The sequence below is a fragment of the Nicotiana attenuata genome, chromosome 1, assembly GCF_001879085.1.
Source record: "Nicotiana attenuata strain UT chromosome 1, NIATTr2, whole genome shotgun sequence".
Taxonomy (NCBI): domain Eukaryota; kingdom Viridiplantae; phylum Streptophyta; class Magnoliopsida; order Solanales; family Solanaceae; genus Nicotiana; species Nicotiana attenuata.
The window spans coordinates 1,779,048-1,797,298 of NC_031989.1; the positions used below are offsets into that span (position 1 = coordinate 1,779,048).

The 18,251-nt window shown below is 41.5% G+C and overlaps 2 protein-coding genes and 1 non-coding gene across 3 annotated transcripts in view; 1 reads left to right on the forward strand and 2 right to left on the reverse strand.

Moving 5' to 3' along the window:
• Positions 10,697–16,685, reverse strand: LOC109242899. The gene is made up of 4 exons (XM_019410075.1): positions 16,237–16,685; positions 15,024–15,129; positions 12,382–12,472; positions 10,697–12,240 (listed from the first exon to the last, which is right to left on the reverse strand). Exons 1-4 carry the CDS (start codon positions 16,576–16,578, stop codon positions 10,893–10,895), a joined length of 1,887 nt encoding a protein of 628 aa, XP_019265620.1. The 5' UTR covers positions 16,579–16,685; the 3' UTR covers positions 10,697–10,892.
• Positions 16,763–16,834, reverse strand: TRNAQ-CUG. Its single transcript has one exon. It is a non-coding gene; the product is annotated as a tRNA-Gln (tRNA).
• The window catches only part of LOC109239648 (cyclic pyranopterin monophosphate synthase accessory protein, mitochondrial), a 2,274-nt gene continuing 952 nt past the window's right edge, over positions 16,930–18,251 (forward strand). Inside the window, exons 1-2 of the mRNA XM_019406240.1 lie at positions 16,930–17,022; positions 17,226–17,362. Of these exons, the coding sequence (XP_019261785.1) occupies positions 17,258–17,362 (105 nt within the window). The 5' untranslated portion in view covers positions 16,930–17,022; positions 17,226–17,257. The remainder of the gene's footprint in view (positions 17,023–17,225; positions 17,363–18,251) is intronic.

An 18,251-nucleotide genomic window follows, 5' to 3' on the forward strand; every position in this document is an offset into this window, starting at 1 on the left:
CTTCATTTGCTTGTAATGTAGGCTACTGGACGGGTAGAATATATTTGGATATAGTGACTAACCTCCCTAAGCACTTTTAATACAATCACTTTCGCATTCAGAACCATACTTATGTCAGACCAGACATTCCACCACACTTCTATTTATAATGCCCCAAACTCATTTAGGTGCAATTGTATCAAGTCACCACTTATCAAGGACTACATTTACTTATTTTCTTTTCTCTTTTTTTTTTAAGTGGCGCTTATTCTTTCATTTTTCAAAACACTGCACCTTTTTTCTCTATTTCATTGGTTCCACTCAAAAAAATCAAACCACCACCCCACACTTTAACTTTTGCATATTTCATAACCATTCAAGTGCTCATGGGAGGTAAAGGGGTTCAAACAGATGGGCCGTTCAAACAATTGGGTAAGGCTTGTAATGTGGTTGCCAAAGAAACAGGCTTATAGGCTCAACGGGGTTAACTACGATGCATCGCATTTAGGTGGGTCTACTTTATATATCTGGCTTAACAAAGAAATGCCTATATCACTTCTAAGACTGAATAAAGCTACTATTTCGCTTTGCAAACACACAGGGCAAGTTTTAGGCATCAAATACAGAGCATAGAATACAATACAACTCACGCACACATGGCACATGACTCACTCCAGATTGTCTTATCAAAACACTCTCGTTTGAGTACTCAAGTCAGTTACAAACATACAATTTAAGGCACTCTAACAAGAATCAACAACTGAGACTAAGCGTCACACTCTAGTGTCTACTGTGTTCAGGTGTAACAACGCTAAGGGATTCTCTTCCTATCTCAGTTCATAGCCCATAAGTACCAAATAAAAACTAGAAACAAAATAAACAAAAACTAACTACACCCGGTTCAAGCAAAACCCTTGAAAAAGAACCGTCGCCCAAAGAAAAACCAAAGGGGAGTTACTACACTACCTAAAACAAAAAAAAAATTGGTATTTTCTTTAGACTTACTTCCCTCAAGAAAACTGTCTAGGAGATCTGTCATCAGGAAGAGGCCAACATATTTTTGGTATTTTTTTGTTCGACTTAAGTCATTCAAGAGACCCGTCGAGAGGTGTCCGTCTTCGGGCCAAGTCGAAGTTAATTAATAGCAACCAAAAATATCAAACAAGTCTATACAATTGTACAACAACAACAATCATCCCCACCCCCACACTTAAAGATTTGGCATGTCCCCATGTCAAAGAAATTAAAGCAGAGTAAGGTAAGGGGACTTCCCTGGTGTTCAGTCCTTATCGGAGACAGTGCCAGGGTCAAGGTGACACGCCCGACCCAAAGCACGCAGCCAGCCCATGATTTTCTTTTCTGATTTAGCGTTTTGGGTGGCCAAAGCATCAACTCGCGTCCCCAAGTCTTCGATCGTGGTACGCATTCCTGCCATCTCCTGCTCTAAGGCTGCTAACCGGGTAACCCGACCAACCCCAGATGGTCCTGCAGCTTCTGCAACCGGCGCATGGGTGGGCGGCTCGGATTCCGCTTCCTCTTGCTCATCCTCTCCCTCCTCAGATGCATCTGAGTCATCACCATCATCACCACCAAGTGCCACAGGCTCCTTCCTAGTAGTCACATTATCAACTCGAAACTTTGCCTCTCTGGGCACTATTCCATCCACACTCAAATTTTCCGGCACCCGGTCTGCCCGGCAAAGCCTAGTGACTAAGGAAGGGAAGAAGAAACCATACCTCTTCACCGGACAACGTGTAAACATCTCCTCATGAATAAGCTTGGCTACGTCAAAGTTATAACCATTTATAAAGAACCAAATTCATGCAGCTCGAGGGGCATTCACTTCCGTGGTGTTGGAGGACGGGAGCAGGCGGTTGTTGATGACATACAACCAGCACTTCCTTTCAAAGGTGAGTGCCGCTGAATGGAACTTACGCCCATATTTCATCCACACAATATCCTTGCCTGGCACACAAATTGTTTCAAAGAATAGCTCCCACTGAGTGTATTTTCTGCCATAGGCTTCATAAAAATCCTTCATTTCCGCCACAGGTGCGGGCAACCGGTATATTCTCTGAATAGCCTCAACCGAGGCATCCACAGCCATCTTGCGCACTGTTACTACACCATTCACATGCTCTTTAACGTTGGCATAGAACTCGCGCACAATCATCAAATTCCCATCATCTGGTTCTTCAAAGAAAATTTGTAGCCCACGCCTGACCAGCTTATTGTACAAGTTGGGACAGCCATGGTAGAGCGACTCTATATCCATGCCCCTCTCCGGTATTGGTTTCTTGGGAGACTTACCAGCAAAATGGTCCTGAGCTGCGGGTGAGACGAACCGGTTACTATCATAAGGACGAGCAGGAGCTGAAGCGCGCGCCCTGGAGGATCCAGCTTGGCCGCTGGATGAAGCACCTGTTGTTCGGCGTTTCCTGGAAGGTGCCATAGTACCTGGAAGAAGAATAGAATTAGCACAGCACAAAAGATGTGACTCAACTGCGGTTACTCAGACTTCACCCACACAATTGGTCACAATTACCATTGACACTCACTGTGGCATTTCAACAAACACTTTGTGGGCATCATCCACTGGAACTCCCACTTAACCATGTTATAAACCAATGTTCATCAAAATTGCCCCAATGTTACCCACCTAAGTTAAGATATACATTTACACCAACACCACCATCCACAAGCAACTATGTATACACTACAAATTACTTCTAAGAGAAAAAGAAGAAAAACTACTACATAACCAACAATTCAAAAGAAAACCCAACAAAAATAGGCAAAAAGAAAATCTTACCTGAAGTGTGAGGAGATTGTGAGAAGTGAAAAAGAGTGGTGGGGATGGAGTTGGCATTGAACCTTGGGGGTATTAAGGCTGGGATTATTTGGGACTAGGAAAGGGGCGTGTTTGAGTGGAGAGGAAGGGCCTTAGTCGTGGGGGGGAGAAGAGGGTTTTGAGGTGTGATAGGAGAATAGGGGGTTAGGGTTGGCGTAAACAAATTAATACAATTAAATTAACAAAATAAAAAAAATTAAAATAAATAAAATAAAATAAACGTTAACTGTTACAAAGTGGCAGGCGGAACGGTACTAGCGCGATCCGAGCGCGGCCGCGCTAGCAAAACAGAAGACTTGGCCATATGCGCGGCCGTAGCGCGGTCTGAGCGCGGCCAGAAACAGAATGATTTGCCATCTGCGCGGACCAAGCGCGGTCCAAGCGCGGCCGCGCTCTTGGGCCTCGAGATTTTTCAATTTTTTACCTGTTCCTTCACAATCTGATGGACTTATCACTCGCCCAATCTCACCTGCACTGGTTAGTACTTACTAAAATCAAAAAGAACAATTCTAACTACTCTAAAGTCACTATGCATTGGGATGCCTCCGAACCAGCGCAGTTAATGTCGTGGCACGACAGTTACAACAAGTCAATGGGTTGCCTCCCACGCAGCGCCTGATTTAACGTCGCGGCACGACGCAGATGAGCGCTTTTAAGGCTCGCTCGACCTCTGAGGTTCAGTCAGATGGATCACGGACACTTCCTTGGTTTCATCCATGCCCACATATGGTTTCAATCTTTGCCCATTGACTCTAAATGTGTGGGAATCTTCCTCTGAGGCAATCTTTATGGCACCTGAAGGGAGCACTTCGACCACCCGAAATGGTCCAGACCATCGTGACTTGAGTTTACCCGAAAATAGCCTTAATCTTGAGTTATAAAGCAACACCATGTCTCCGGGATTGAATTTCGCTCAACAGTGTTCTTGTCGTGCAACCTCTTCATTCTCTCCTTGTATAACCTCGCGCTCTCGAAAGCAAGAAATCGGAACTCGTCTAGCTCATGCAATTCTGTGACTCTATTTGTTCCCGCAGCCTCAATGTCCAGATTTAGCTGTCTCAATGCCCACCAAGCTCTACGTTCTAGTTCCACTGGCAAGTGACAGGCCTTCCCGAACACCAACTTATATGGTGACATACCAATTGGTGTTTTGAAAGCGGTTATATAGGCCCAGAGTGCATCATCTAGCTTTCTCGCCCAATAAGTTCTTGTGGCATTCACAGTCTTGGTCAGCACACTCTTTATTTCTATATTCGACACTTCGACCTGTCCACTGGTCTGAGGATGATATGGGGTTGCCCACCTTGTGGCGCACATCGTACTTTGCTAGCAATTTCTCGAAGGCTCGATTGTAGAAGTGAGTGCCTCCGTCACTGATAATAGCTCTCGGGATCCCGAAACTAGTGAATATATTCTTCTTCAAAAACCCCACCACCACCCTTGCATCATTGGTGGGGAGTGCTGCAGTTTCCACCCATTTGGACACCTAATCTACAACAACAAGTATGTACTTATTGCCAAAGGAGCTGGCGAAGGGGCCCATGAAGTCTATCCCCCATACATCGAACACTTCAACCTCTTGAATTGGGTTCATGGGCATCTCGTGGCGAAGGGAGACGTTCCCGGTTCAGTGACATTCATCACAGCCCTTCACCCATTGATGTGCATCCTTAAACACGGTTGGCCAGTAGAACCCGGCTTCTAGAACTTTTGCTGTCGTCCTGACTCCTCCAAAATGTCCGCCATATGCCGATGCATGACATGCCTGCAAAATAGAAGATTGTTCTATCTCGGGGACACACCTCTAGATCATATTGTCAACACAAATTCTAAACAGATAAGGTTCATCCCAGTAATACATGCGGCAGTCACGGTAAAACTTTTTCTTTTGCACAGAGGAAAGGTCATAGGGAACTATACTGCTTGCTAAGTAATTTGCAATGTCTGCATACCATGGCACTTCCTCAAGGCTTGTGGCGAGTAGTTGCTCGTCTGGAAAGGTTTCCAGAATATCCTCTGCCTCAACTGAGTTTTCAGCTCCTTCAAGTTGCGATAGATGATCAGCGACCTGGTTTTCCCTGCCCTTACGGTCACGAATCTCCAGGTCGAACTCTTGCAGTAGCAGCACCCAACGAATCAGGCGCGGTTTGGACTCCTTCTTTTCAATCAAGTACCTGAGAGCAGCATGATCAGTATATACAATTACCTTAGAGCCAATCAGGTATGATCTGAACTTGTCAAATGCAAACACCACAGCCAGCATCTCCTTTTCTGTCATAGTGTAGTTCAGCTGGGCTCCACTCAATGTTCTAATGGCATAGTAAATTGGGTGCATTATCTTGTCTTTCCGCTGTCCTAGCACTACCCCCACTGCATAGTCACTGGCGTCACACATGAGTTCGAATGGTTGCTCCCAGTCGGGGGCAACAATGATGGGTGCTGTGATTAGCCTCTTTTTCAACTCCTCGAATGCTACCCTGCAATCATCAGAAAACACGAAAGGGTGATCTTTTTCTAACAACTTTCACAGAGAGTTGGCAATTTTTGAGAAGTCTTTGATGAATCTCCGGTAAAAACCGGCATGCCCGAGGAAGCTCCTGATTGTCTTGACTGATGTGGGGGGTGGCAGCTTTGCTATCACATCAACTTTAGCACGATCCACCTCGATTCCCTTGCTTGATACCAGGTGTCCCAAGACTATACCCTCTTGTACCATGAAATGGCACTTTTCCCAATTAAGTACAAAGTTAATCTCGATACGCCTTTTCAACACTCGGGGTCAGGTTTGTAAGGCACTCATCGAATGAGTTTCCTACCACTGAGAAATCATCCATGAACACCTCCATTATGTCTTCGACCATGTCGGTGAATATGGACATCATGCACATTTGGAATGTGGTGGGTGCATTGCATAGGCCAAAAGGCATCCTCCGGAAGGCATAAATCCCATATGGACATGTGAACAAGGTCTTCTCTCTATCCTCTAGTGCAATGGAGATTTGGTTGTAACCCGAGTACCCATCCAGAAAACAGAAGTGGGACCTCCCTGCCAGTCTGTCAAGCATCTGATCAATGAAGGGAAGTGGGAAGTGGTCTTTCCGGGTGGCTAGATTCAATTTCCTATAGTCCATACAAATTTTCCAGCCTGTGACGGTTCTTGTAGAGATCAGCTCATTGTTATCATTTTTTACCACCGTCATACCACCCTTCTTAGGAACACATTACACCGAGCTAACCCAGTTGTTGTCAGAGATGGGGAAAATGATTCCCGCATCTAACCACTTAATGATCTCCTTTTTCACCACTTCCTTCATGTTGGGGTTCAGCCTTCTTTGGTGCTCCCTGGAAGGTTTGTGCCCCTCTTCCAGCAGAATTTTATGCATACAATATGCCGGGCTGATCCCCTTAATGTCTGTCATGGTCCACCCAATGGTAGTCTTGCACTCCGAGAGTACCTTCAAAAGCTGTTGTGCCTGCACATCTAACAAACTAGATGAGATAATAACAGGTAATGTGGAGTTAGGTCCTAGGAATGCATACCTGATATGGGCGGGCAGTGGCTTCAACTCCAGCTTTGGTGGTTCTTCTATGGATGGCTTGGCTGGAGGAGTTTCTCTTTTTTCTAAGTGTAGGGGCTCAAATTCAAGTGATCTCTCCCAAAAGCCTTTGCCCTCAAGAGTCAGCACCCATTCTGCCAATTCTTCCCCATTCACCTCATCTAAATTCATAAGACATGCAGCAAGAGGATCCTCAATAGTCAATGTCTCATCATCCTCTTCCAAGATTACATCCACGGCATCAATAAGAGAATAATTGGCAAATTCACTTGGTCGCCTCATAGATTTCTGCACGTTGAATGTTATCTCATCGTTCAACCTCATCTTGAGCTCCCCAGTTTCACAATCAATGAGGGCTCGCCCTGTGGCCAAGAACGGCCTTCCCAAAATTATGGGAATTTCTTCATCCACTCTACAATCCAGTATCACAAAATCTGCAGTGAACACAAATTTCCCTACCTGTATCAACACGTCATCCGAAATACCTGAGGGTCTTTTCACAGTTCTGTCAGCCAGCTGCAATAACATAGACGTGGGTCTAGCTTTTCCAATCCCCAACCTCTTATAGATCGCTAGGGGCATAAGATTTATGCTAGCCCCTAAATCACAGAGTGTCTTGGCAAAGGCAAAGTTACCAATGGTGCAGGGAATTGTGAAACTCCCTGGATCAGACAACTTTTCAGCAACTGGTCTAGTCACCACAGCACTACAGGTCTGAGTTAGATCAGTGTGGACAAGTCTTGGAAGTCGAATTTTCGGGACATCAAATCCTTCATCATTTTTGCATAACCAGGCATCTCCTTCAAAGCATCAATCAATGGAATATTTACCTGAATTTGTTTCAACATCTCCAAGAATTTCTTGTATTGTTCATCTTTCTGGTATTTGGCTAGCCTCTGTGGGAATGGTGTTGGAGGTCTCTTCTTCCCAGTGATTTGGGTTTTCTCTTTGTCAGACACCACCTCAACTACCAGTTCTTGGGCTGTCTCAGCTTCTTTCTCAGCCTCAATCTGTGTGTTGGTTTCTTCCTGGGCAGGCTGTACTGTCAACTCTGTCAGTTTTGCTGAATCATCTAGCTCAATGGGCACTGGTACAAGTGTCTCAGCCTGTCTGCTTTCTCGAGCCCTCTCTTGCTCCAAGTCTAGGTCTCTGCCATTACGTAGACTCACTGCCATCAGCTGCTTTGGGCCTTGATCTTTTGGATTTACTTGAGTGTCTGCAGGCAATGTCCCATGAGGACGATTATTCAAAGACATCGAGATCTGGACCATTTGCACTTCAATATTCTTTATGGCTGACTCATGTGCATCTACTCTTTCACTCATTTCGCATTTGACCCAATAACCTGCTGCATCATTGCCTCGAGTCTAGCAAACTCATCTTCCTGTCTCTCACCATGTTGCTGCTGAGAAGGATGATAACCCTGCTGCTGATTTTGGTTGTTATACCCCTGTGGCCTTTGGTAGGGCACCACATTATCGTGAGGTCGCATGGCTCACATATTTTCATTGTTGTGTTGCGGCTGGACTGGCCTATATGGATGATTCTGTTGGCCCCAATTCTGACCACCCTGTCTCTGGCCCCCATAATTAGACACATAATCATGTTCTCAGGGTAGTGATGATGATCACTTTCCGCATTCCATTGGCTACCAATTGGCTGACTAATGCACGATGTGCATAAGCCCCCATTGGTTGTATCTACAATATGCACCTGCTGGTTTTGCCCTGACTCTTCCACCTTTTTGGTGAGTATGCTCATTTGTGTCATTAAGGTGGCCATATTCTCTGCAAGAGTGTTGGCTGGATCTAAGGCCACTGAGTGAACTACTGGAGTGATAGGTGCATTCCTGGTTGTCCACCCCGAATTCTGTGCCATCTTGTCAAGCAGGATCTGGCTTTCTCTCCATGATTTGCTCAAGAATGCTCCACCAGCTGAAGCATCAACATTAGCCTTCACGCTATCTGTCAGACCCATGTACAACCGCTGCCCCAACATCTGCTCCGGAATACCGTGGTGCGGACATATAACCAACATCCCTTTGAATCGTTCCCATGTTTCTTGCAATGTTTCCATTGGTTTCTGTCTGAAGCTCAAAATTTCATCAATTTGTTGAGAAGTCTTGTTGGGTGGATGAAACTTATTCACAAATTGCTTGACTAACTCCTCCCAAATCGTGATGGAATTAATAGGGATTGAATTTAGCCAAGTCTGGGCAGCTCCTGTCACTAAGAATGGAAACAACAACAGCTTTATTGCTTCCTGAGTTATGTTGGGCTGCCTTTGAGTTTTGCAGATTGACAGGAAATTCTTCAAGTGTTGTTGAGGATCTTCAATGTATGACCCCGAAAATAGTCTCTTGTTTTGCAACAAATGCAGCATGTTGTTTGTGATTTGAAAAGATTCAGCCTGTATCTGCGGGACTACTATCGTTGTGGCCAAATTCTCTGCTGTGGGTTGCGCCCAGTCATATAGAGGAGCCTCTGGCACAAGAGGCGCCACTACCTGCGCAGCTGGGTCTACCACATTATCCCCGTTGTTGTTTCTGTTGTTTACCAGCTCTGCCATGTCTGGTTCAGGTTGTTAAGTTGATTGTTGTTGTTTGTTTTTCCGGTTGGCCCGATTCAAGGCCTTGAAAACTTTCTCGGGATCTGATAATGCTTCAAATACTTCACCAGTTCTCGATGAGTTTCTAGGCATGCACCTGTACAACCAAGTTAGCAAACGTTAAAATTTTAATGTATGGATTGAATATGAAGAAAATTGACTACACTAATAATTTTTGTATTTCTTTCAACTGTAATTGATAACACCGTTAATTCCGCGGCAACGGCGCCAAAAGTTGATCACGCCCAACTATGCCTTATAAAAAGGACAAAGCGATCGTTGCAAATATAATCCGAGTATTTAGCCTAGAGTCGAATCCCACAGGGAATTAACCTACCAATTACTTTTGTCAGCCTCACTGAATTCTCCGTAATCAACTTCCCAGATATTTTGAATAACACTTGGTGACATTTCTACTAACTATAACTGAATAAAATTAAGTAAACTAAAAGCTACTATGACTGAGTTGTAAACAAATAAGAGAAGGATCTAAGGTTGTGATTTTCCCTATTGATGGATCCCTCCCTGTTATGTTTCGTATAGATTTGCCTATTCGTCTCTATGGATCATGAGCACTCTTACTACCGTAAATCTCTCCCGAGTAATTACGACAATTTACTAGACGCACTCTCCCGAGTTACGCTAGCTGGATTTTATTACAGCTCACTTAGATCGCACCCAAGGTTTCGTTATCCCTAATCCCACTTTTAAACCCTCGGTTATTGATTCCTCATATACTTTGGGAGTGGTGTAGTTCAACAACTACCTAAATATGCACTCTCTTCCGAGAAATACATATTAAATAGGCACAGCTAATTGAGGATCCTTTCAATTAACTACAACAAGACCGTAGTTGAACAAATAGAGATTAAACTGGGCAAACTATATTAACACAACAAGAAGTTCATCCCTCAACAGATTCCATCAAAACCTTAGACCAAATAATTAGTTACTCATAATTGTGTTCATAATAACAACAGCAAAATTCATCATGAATGATAAAAACAAAAGGAAGAAAGGTAGAACTCGATGCCGAATTATCCTCGTTGCCTCTTGCCTCTTCTTGCCTTGAACAAAACTATAAAAACCTTGATATCCTCTTTTTGGGCGAGCTGGACCTCTTATAGGTTAAGTGGAATTGCTCCCAAACTTCCAAGTTTACCCCAAGAATTTCCGCGTTTCAAAGTGACTAGCGCGGCCGCGCTCGAACCGCGCATGGGCCGCGCTAATGGCGTTCTACACTGTCGCTGCTTCCTGGACTAGCGCGGCCGCTCTCGTGACCGCGCTTGGGCCGCGCTAATCGACTTCAACACTGCCCCGTTTCTTCTGCTCTAGCGTGGTCGCGCTAAGGCCGCGCTTGGCCCGCGCTAAAGTGGATCAGCTATTTATCTCTTCTTTTCTTTCTTCTTTCACACGTACTCAACTCCGAGGTGCTTTCCTTGCTTTAATTTAGCTCCAAACACTGTCCTAAGTCCTCATAAGCACGACTTGCTCCTGCAAAACATAAAATTCACAGTTAGAGCCATTTTATCGTTATTTAACCTTCCAAGAACAGTGAAGTATAGACGAGTTGGGGCATAAATAGTCGCCAAACTACATGAATCTAGCCTATTATCAAATACCGAGTCGAAAACCAAAAAAGAGAGGTTTTCAAGTTACTTAATATTCTACTATTAGAAATTACATGTAATGACATTCAAAATTAAGGCACCCAACTCTTATTAACAAGGTTAGATGATTCAATTCTTTGACATCCTCACTGGAAGCACATTGAGTATGAACAAGATTTGACTACAGCTCAATACAATACACTAAATGAAAAGAAGGAAAAAAAAAAAAAAACCAAGCAAATTGAACTGGCTGCTCCCTCTAAGGTCCCTCAGCTATCCCAATATCTGTTACGATTTATCGGACTTCCCATTGCTCTTAACACCAGTAACAATCGCTACAAGTTCGTTTGTCTTCCCATTAATCCTGGCCTCCGCGATAATAGGAATGGTTTCGCTTTCCCTCCCGTTGCTCTTCTCAGAAACTTGATAGTTTCTTTCTCTACAGTTTTTTGAGATGTGCCCCTCCTTGCCACAACTATAGCACTGCCCGTTAATCTTAGCTTCTGTAACAGGAATGGTTTCGCTTTCCTTCCCGTTGCTCTTCTCAAGGACTTGATAGTTTCTTTCTGTACAATATTTTGAGATGTGCCCCTCCTTGCCACAATTATAGCACTGCCCGTTAATCTTAGCTTCTGTGACAACAGGAAACGTTTCGCTTTCCCTCCCGTTGCTCTTCTCACAGACTTGATAGTTTCTTTCTGTACAATATTTTGAGATGTGCCCCTCCTTGCCACAATTATAGCACTGCTTCTTCGACAGGTCCTTTTTTCGTGCTCCAACTCTCTTCTCATGTTTATCATTTCTGTAGCGATTGCGACAATTTTCTTCCACTCTTAGATGATGCATTAACATGTCGAGAGACAGAACATTTTCATGCATCAACCTTGTACGACAGTCCTTCCAAGAGGGGGGAAGTTTTGCAATAATAGCACTAATATGGAAGTTCTCGTCTATCCAGATTCCTGATGCCATGAGAGAATCAACAATCTTGTGAAGCTCCTGAACCTGCTCAAGAATCGATATGCCATCAACCATTTGGAACTGCAAATATTTGTTAACTTCGGAACTCTTCGTTCCAAAATCCTCATCAAAAGTTGATCTAAGCTCTTCCCACAGTTCTTTGGCACTGTAGTTCTTCTTTGAGTATTCTTCAAAAAGCTTGTCGGATAGAGAGTTCAATATGTTGCGACAACTAAGGTAGTCATCATCAACCCATTTCTGTCGGTTTTCAAGAGTGTTCGGGCAAGGCTCACTGAGCACATATGCAATATTCAATTGCTTTAGGAAAAATTCTGTTTGATGCTTCCAGCAATAGTAATTTTTTCCATCAAGACGAATAGTCTTAATAGGCATCTGGGCAAGGGAAGTTGTACGAGAACTCTGTTGTATGTGTCCCTGAGGTGAGAAGCAAGGAAGGGAATTAGAAATATCAGCTTCTGTTTGTTGTCTCTCAATAGGCATCTGCACCTGAGAGTTAGTAATTATTGCTGAATTACAGACATCATCTCCATTTTCGTTTCTGACGGCAGAAAGCTTCCCCTCTTGATGGTTAACTGACTGGGAAATATTGGTCTGAATTTGTTCTCTTCCTTGAGCAGCCACGTCTGCTGCAGTCTGATTTTCACAAGTTGTCAATCTAGAAATGATAAATTGGATCATTCATGCCAATCAAATAAGACTAACCAAAAAACATTTTATGTTTATGAGTTCAGTTGTCTTTCAGTGATAAATTGAAATGGATTTCGGTGTTTATTCAGTTGGCTACCAGGATTCTCACCTAATTTTCGACTCCATCGTTGCAATGGCTTCCACAATAGCTGGGAAGCTACTCCTGAATGATGACCATTGTTGAGCACTCAAATTAATTCCTGATTTCATATGTAGGTGGTAATTGTCAATTCTTATGAAAAGAGTGTAACACATAAGAAGAGAAATAAAGGAAAAATTAAAACAATATCTATGCGTTTCACTTGACAAGCGAACAATTTAATGCAGCGAGAAAGCAAAGAAAAGACAATATTCACTGAAAAGCCTTTTCAGAATGATAAAGAAATCGACCTTGGGCCTAACTCAACCCCAAAAGTGAGCTCAAGAGATGAAGATTGCCCAAGATCATATATAAGGAGACAAATGGACTCCCACCTAACCATGTGGGATACTAACACCCCCCAACCCACCCCCACGCTCTGGCACCTGGAGCGTGAACAATATAAGATGAGGGCCCAACATCGGGTGAAACAAGAATTGGATAGGCGGGGCTCTGATGCCATAAAATCAAATGGAAGAAGTTGTATTTCACTATCTCTGAAGTATATGTACTTGTACAATTACTACAGGCCCTATCTAAAGTAAGTAAATATCCTACACATCTCTCCTATGATTTAGCTAGCTATATTAGGTAAGAGAATATGTTTACAATATTATGTAACACAAAATAACACTGACACAAGGATGCCTCAATAAAAGATTCTTTGCTTTAGACGGATTTGGAAGCACAAGTCTGATGGTGACTTAAGAGGGGAGAGGCGGAGGAGGGTTCACTCATAAGGTAGGATAATTAATGACGTTCAACTCTAGAGAAGCCCAGAAGAACGAGAAATTGGAGACCTCTTTGGTTTCTCCTGCTTTTCCACAACAGAGTTGAAAAGTAAATGGACCTTAAGAAGACAACAACCCATTTGCTCAACCAATGTGAGACATTCTAACACCCGCCTCTCCACGCACACGTAAGACTGGATATTTGTAGCATAGACAATACAACATTGGGGCCCAACATTGGATCAACCAAGAATAAGGATGGATTTGTCTCTGATACCATGTAAAGAAAATGAACCTTTACATAGGCGAGAATTGTCCAAGATCATACAAGGAGGCAACTGCCCACTCACTCCACCAACGTGAGACATACATTCTAAAAGTAAAGTGCATCATGTTACACTTTAGACACAACCACAAAAACAATGCTCTGTTGAATACACAATTGAACTAAGTCGGAAGTATGGAAGGTTTTAGATGATTCGAGTGAGTTGAAAATGGTTGTTAATTCGCAAAATACACATATTGCTAATAGGTCAAAAGACGCTACGGAAACATGCTTGCCCAGACTTCAACCAAACTAACTGGTCCCTATTTGCTTCCACCTTATCCCCCAAAAGAATAAAAATCTATTTAGTTTCAGACCAAATTTACAAGATTGAGCCATATCAAAATCAAAGTTCTATTATTTGAGTACTTTTGTCAAGGAAAAGGTAAGGGAAATGTAACACATGCTATCTCCCTATTAACTATAAAGTACAATTAGTGGGCATACATGAAACAGGAAAAAGAAAATCTAAGAAGTGGACTAGACTTTACAGTAGGATAAGGAACCCAGCGATGGTTTAATAACAAAGGGATTAGTAATTCTCTACAACCTATAACTCCATTTTACAATATCAATCCAGGGGGTTTGTCATCTTCCCTTATTCAATCTGATTACTAGATTATTTTTTTGATAAGGTAAATAATTTTATTGATAATGGGAAAATCTCCTGTATACAAGCAGTACACCAAAAAGTAAAGAACCTACAACATAATATATGATCCTCTACGAATGACAACAAATCTACCATACATATTAAACCTCATGGGTGCACCAAGTAGACTAATTAATGAGGTTAATTAATTAGAAGTCAAACCTTACTAATTTAATTATCTGTATAACTTCTTCATCAAAAAAAGTTATCTATATAACTTGAATATCAATTACAACTGACTCAAGTTGTCAAAATTTCCTTGGTTATCTTACGACAAATCTCAAACATGTGTTTAATCAAATATCATACTACTTGTTAGCTTTGTACGCTTCCATAGTCCTTGCTTTCTAACTATGGCTGTGACCTAAAAACACTAAAATGCTTCGATAAATGCTTATATATCTGCCCTGGAAAAGCCTAAATCAGAGTGTAGATAAGACTGGAGCAGAGGCGAAGCTACGATTTTGAGCATATGGTTTCTAGAATTCAGGTCAGAATAACTTACAGGGTTCGGACTAGATTATCTTCACTTATTAAATAGATTTCTTAACATAAATACAGGGTATGACCCGAAGTTACTGGGTTCGACCGAATTCGTAGCTACACTTGTAGCTCCGCCACTGGACTTGAGGATCTGTAAAAGCTTATTTTAAGTGGTTGTATGCTAAGTTTTCTTCTCCAAGGTCAGAAAAAGGTTCAAGAAAATTATGAAAACAGTGTCTTTCTTCCTTAGGTAGGGAAAGAAAATTAAGGTAATAGCTACAATTTGACGAGATATTTAAGAAACAGCATGAGAAAAACAAAGGAACTCTGGTATTAGTGGTTCGTGTGGATATAGAGTAAAAAATCAACCAATCAACTAGGTAACAAATCAAGCAATTCATGATTAGCTAAGTAAACTCACCTCTGGAAGAAGGAACCAGCTTTCCGTCTTTTTCATAAAAGTCACGTATTGCCACAAAGGGCTTCCCGTGAATGTCAAGAATCCCGATACTCCTCTTGTCTGACAGCTACACAAGAGGAACCAGCAAACTTAGGGAAAAATAGAACATATACGTTCATTTTAAGTTCTAAAACAATTTAAAATCCATTCAGTCAAATTTAGAAAAGGAAGTCACTCATCTGGGGTTCAGTCATACAAGCTATAATTAGGTCGGGCAATAACACAAAAATGAAAAATTGCATAGCAGAATGGAAATGTCATGTCTTTGTTCAGAACTATCGGAATATGCCACAAGCATTTTAACCATATACAAGAAATCCAGCATATCCTTTCGCAAATTCTTTATTCTTTTTCATTTGTTATCCCTTTGATTTGACCAGATATGTTATTTTTCCCGTGCAAAACAGCAAATATAGTAGCAAGAGTTGATAATCGAAATGCAGTGATCATGAGTTGCCGCATGAATCGCTGCAAATACAACCAGCAAATGATATAGGATTCTGCATTCCTATTGAGATTTCATATTCCACTTGCAAAATGGGATAGTTACAAGCAAAACTACTCAACTAGACCAGCAAAGGATACAGGCTTATCCTCGATTTTGTTTCGTCACAAAATTCACCGATTAAAGTTAAGAACTCATCAAATTTCTACTGATAATAGCTTTTATCTCGGAGTATCCATTCAACTGAAACTACTCAGCCCCTCTTTCTACTTTTTCCTTAAGCCAAAAACCGAGCGTTTTTGAGTTGTGCAATAGGCTAAAACAAGTTCAGCACAATAAGGGGTCGTTTGGTTGGGAAACAAGTTATCCCACGACTGTTATCCCACTCTCCCCTAGAGATAAAATAACACTACAATAGTACAATACTGGGATAACTAGTCCCTGGATTAGTTACACCGGTTTTATCCCAATCAAATGTGGCATAAACTTGTCTCAAATTTAATCCCGGGATTAATTATCCTTTATCCCTCGTACGAGCCCTAAGGATTTTACTTTGTAAGACTCCAATCATAAAAAAGACTTAATTTTCAGATTTGACCAGTTTGCACGCACCTGAACTATTCTACCTGCTAACTCCCACGAGCACAGATATCACCTATTTTTTTTTTTTTTTTTGTGCCTAAAACATCACTATTCTAACAAAAGAAAAATTAGCTGATATTCACTAACCTTACAAATAGTTCGACAATTATTCTCATTGGAATCAAGAAAATTCCCATTAGGCAATGAACCATCTGCTTCTTGTTTTTGAGTAGGTACGTTGTCTGCTGACAATTGTACTTCAGCTACAAAATCCAATGTGGGTTGTTCAACTGTTGAGAGTAAAAAAGACTCAATAACATGCCTTATAAACTGCTTCTCTTGAATGTTCAATATCTCAGTACCAAGCTGCTGGGCTACAGTGGTTCGAACACTGTACTCTGTTGCTGTTTCTATGTCAGCTGTTTTAAGGATGTCCAACACAACTTCTCGAATTTTTCGGCGTTTCGGTTCTGGTAGTTGTTCTTCCATTATTCACTGTGTGTGTGTGTGAAAAAGGGAGTGAAAGAAGAAGAAGAGTAAAAGTGAATTAGTAAGAAAAATTAGGGGATTAGGGATTAGAGTTTGAAATGTTTAGTATTAAGATAGATAGAGTAGCAGTTGAATAAGTAGATAGAAAGGGGGGGAAATAAAGGGAAAAAAAACAGAAAAGAAAAGGTTCCACCGAGATTTGAACTCGGGTTACTGGATTCAGAGTCCAATGTCCTGACCACTAGACCATGGAACCATATTTGTTATGTTGCCGCAGATTTACTTTTTTAATCAGTAATTAATGGTACCTCGTATAAAAGCTTAGAATCTGCAAACCGGCTATTTATGTAAGGATCTCTTTATAAAATGGCCTATATTGGTCCTGATCTTCAATCTCACCATTTGGTAAAAGACGAAGGCACCACTACATCTGCAAAACATCAGGTTAATTTTTCTGTTTACTTTCTTTGCTTCGTGCATTAATTCCTCAACTTCTAATTCTCAAAATTAGCAAACACGCATTTTGAAATTTTATTACACCACTTGTTTAGTAGTACTATCAAAGTGTTTGTGAAAATGTCTCAATGAAAGTTGATAACTTTATGTCAAAAATGTACTTTGCTCCTTATGTTTTGTCTTGGTTACAGATTAAGGGTTTTGTTGAAGCAGTTGAATAGTGATGTTTCTACGCCGAGTTGCATCAAATACATTACCTCTATCGAGAAGGTTATTTTGCAGTATTGGTAGCCATGATATTTCCAAAGCTATTTCTGAGCTTAATCAGGTATGTATATCATAATTATGTGCTGGATATTTCATTGTTTGAAGGCTGGATATTGTTCTGCTAAACACATTTTTAAATTATATCAACTGATTGAAATTTTTCTGTTTCTTTCTTTTTTTAAATTAAACAATTGACAAGAATCTCATCGTTTATTATCTGGGCCAACTGACGGATCAAATGGCTTGGGTGTCGATAAGTACTGAGCTGAAAACTCTTTCTTAAAATAGTGTTCATCCAAGAAAGTCTTTTCTAATAAAAAAAAATGCCACTTTACTTGAGAAGATGCAGATAAAAGGCCAATTGGCTCTCATTATCCCCAAAAGAAAGGCGCCAATCGCCTCTTGTCAGCTTCTATAGAGTAAACCATGGAGTTTATTCAAGAACCATTTATCTTAGTTGGTCTGGGTCAGAATGTATGCTTATTTCTCAATCAGAGCTTTGAAAATGACATGGTCTGCGGAGCGTAAATATGAGCCTTGAAAGTTAATACAGGACTCTTATAGCCCGTTTGGCCAAGCTTCTAAAATCAGCTTATTTTGAGAAGTGTTTTTCTCAAAAGTACTTTTAAAAAAAGTGCAAGTAGTTTGTGTTTGGCTAATTAATTAGAAAAGCACTTTTGAGCAGTAATTAGTGTTTGGCCAAGCTTTTGAAAACTGCTTCTAAGTGTATTTTTCTCAGAAAAGTGCTTTTGGAGAGAAGCTATTTTTTTCTGCTTCTGCTTCTCCTCAAAAGCACTTTTTTTTCCTTTCCAAAAGCTTGGCCGAACACCTCAATTTTTTGCCAAAAGTGTTTTTGGCCAAAAAAAGCACTTTTGGCTAAAAAAAAAGCTTGGCCAAACAGGCTAACCAAAAGAGAAAATTGTGTGTGTGTGTGTGTGTGGTGGGGTGGG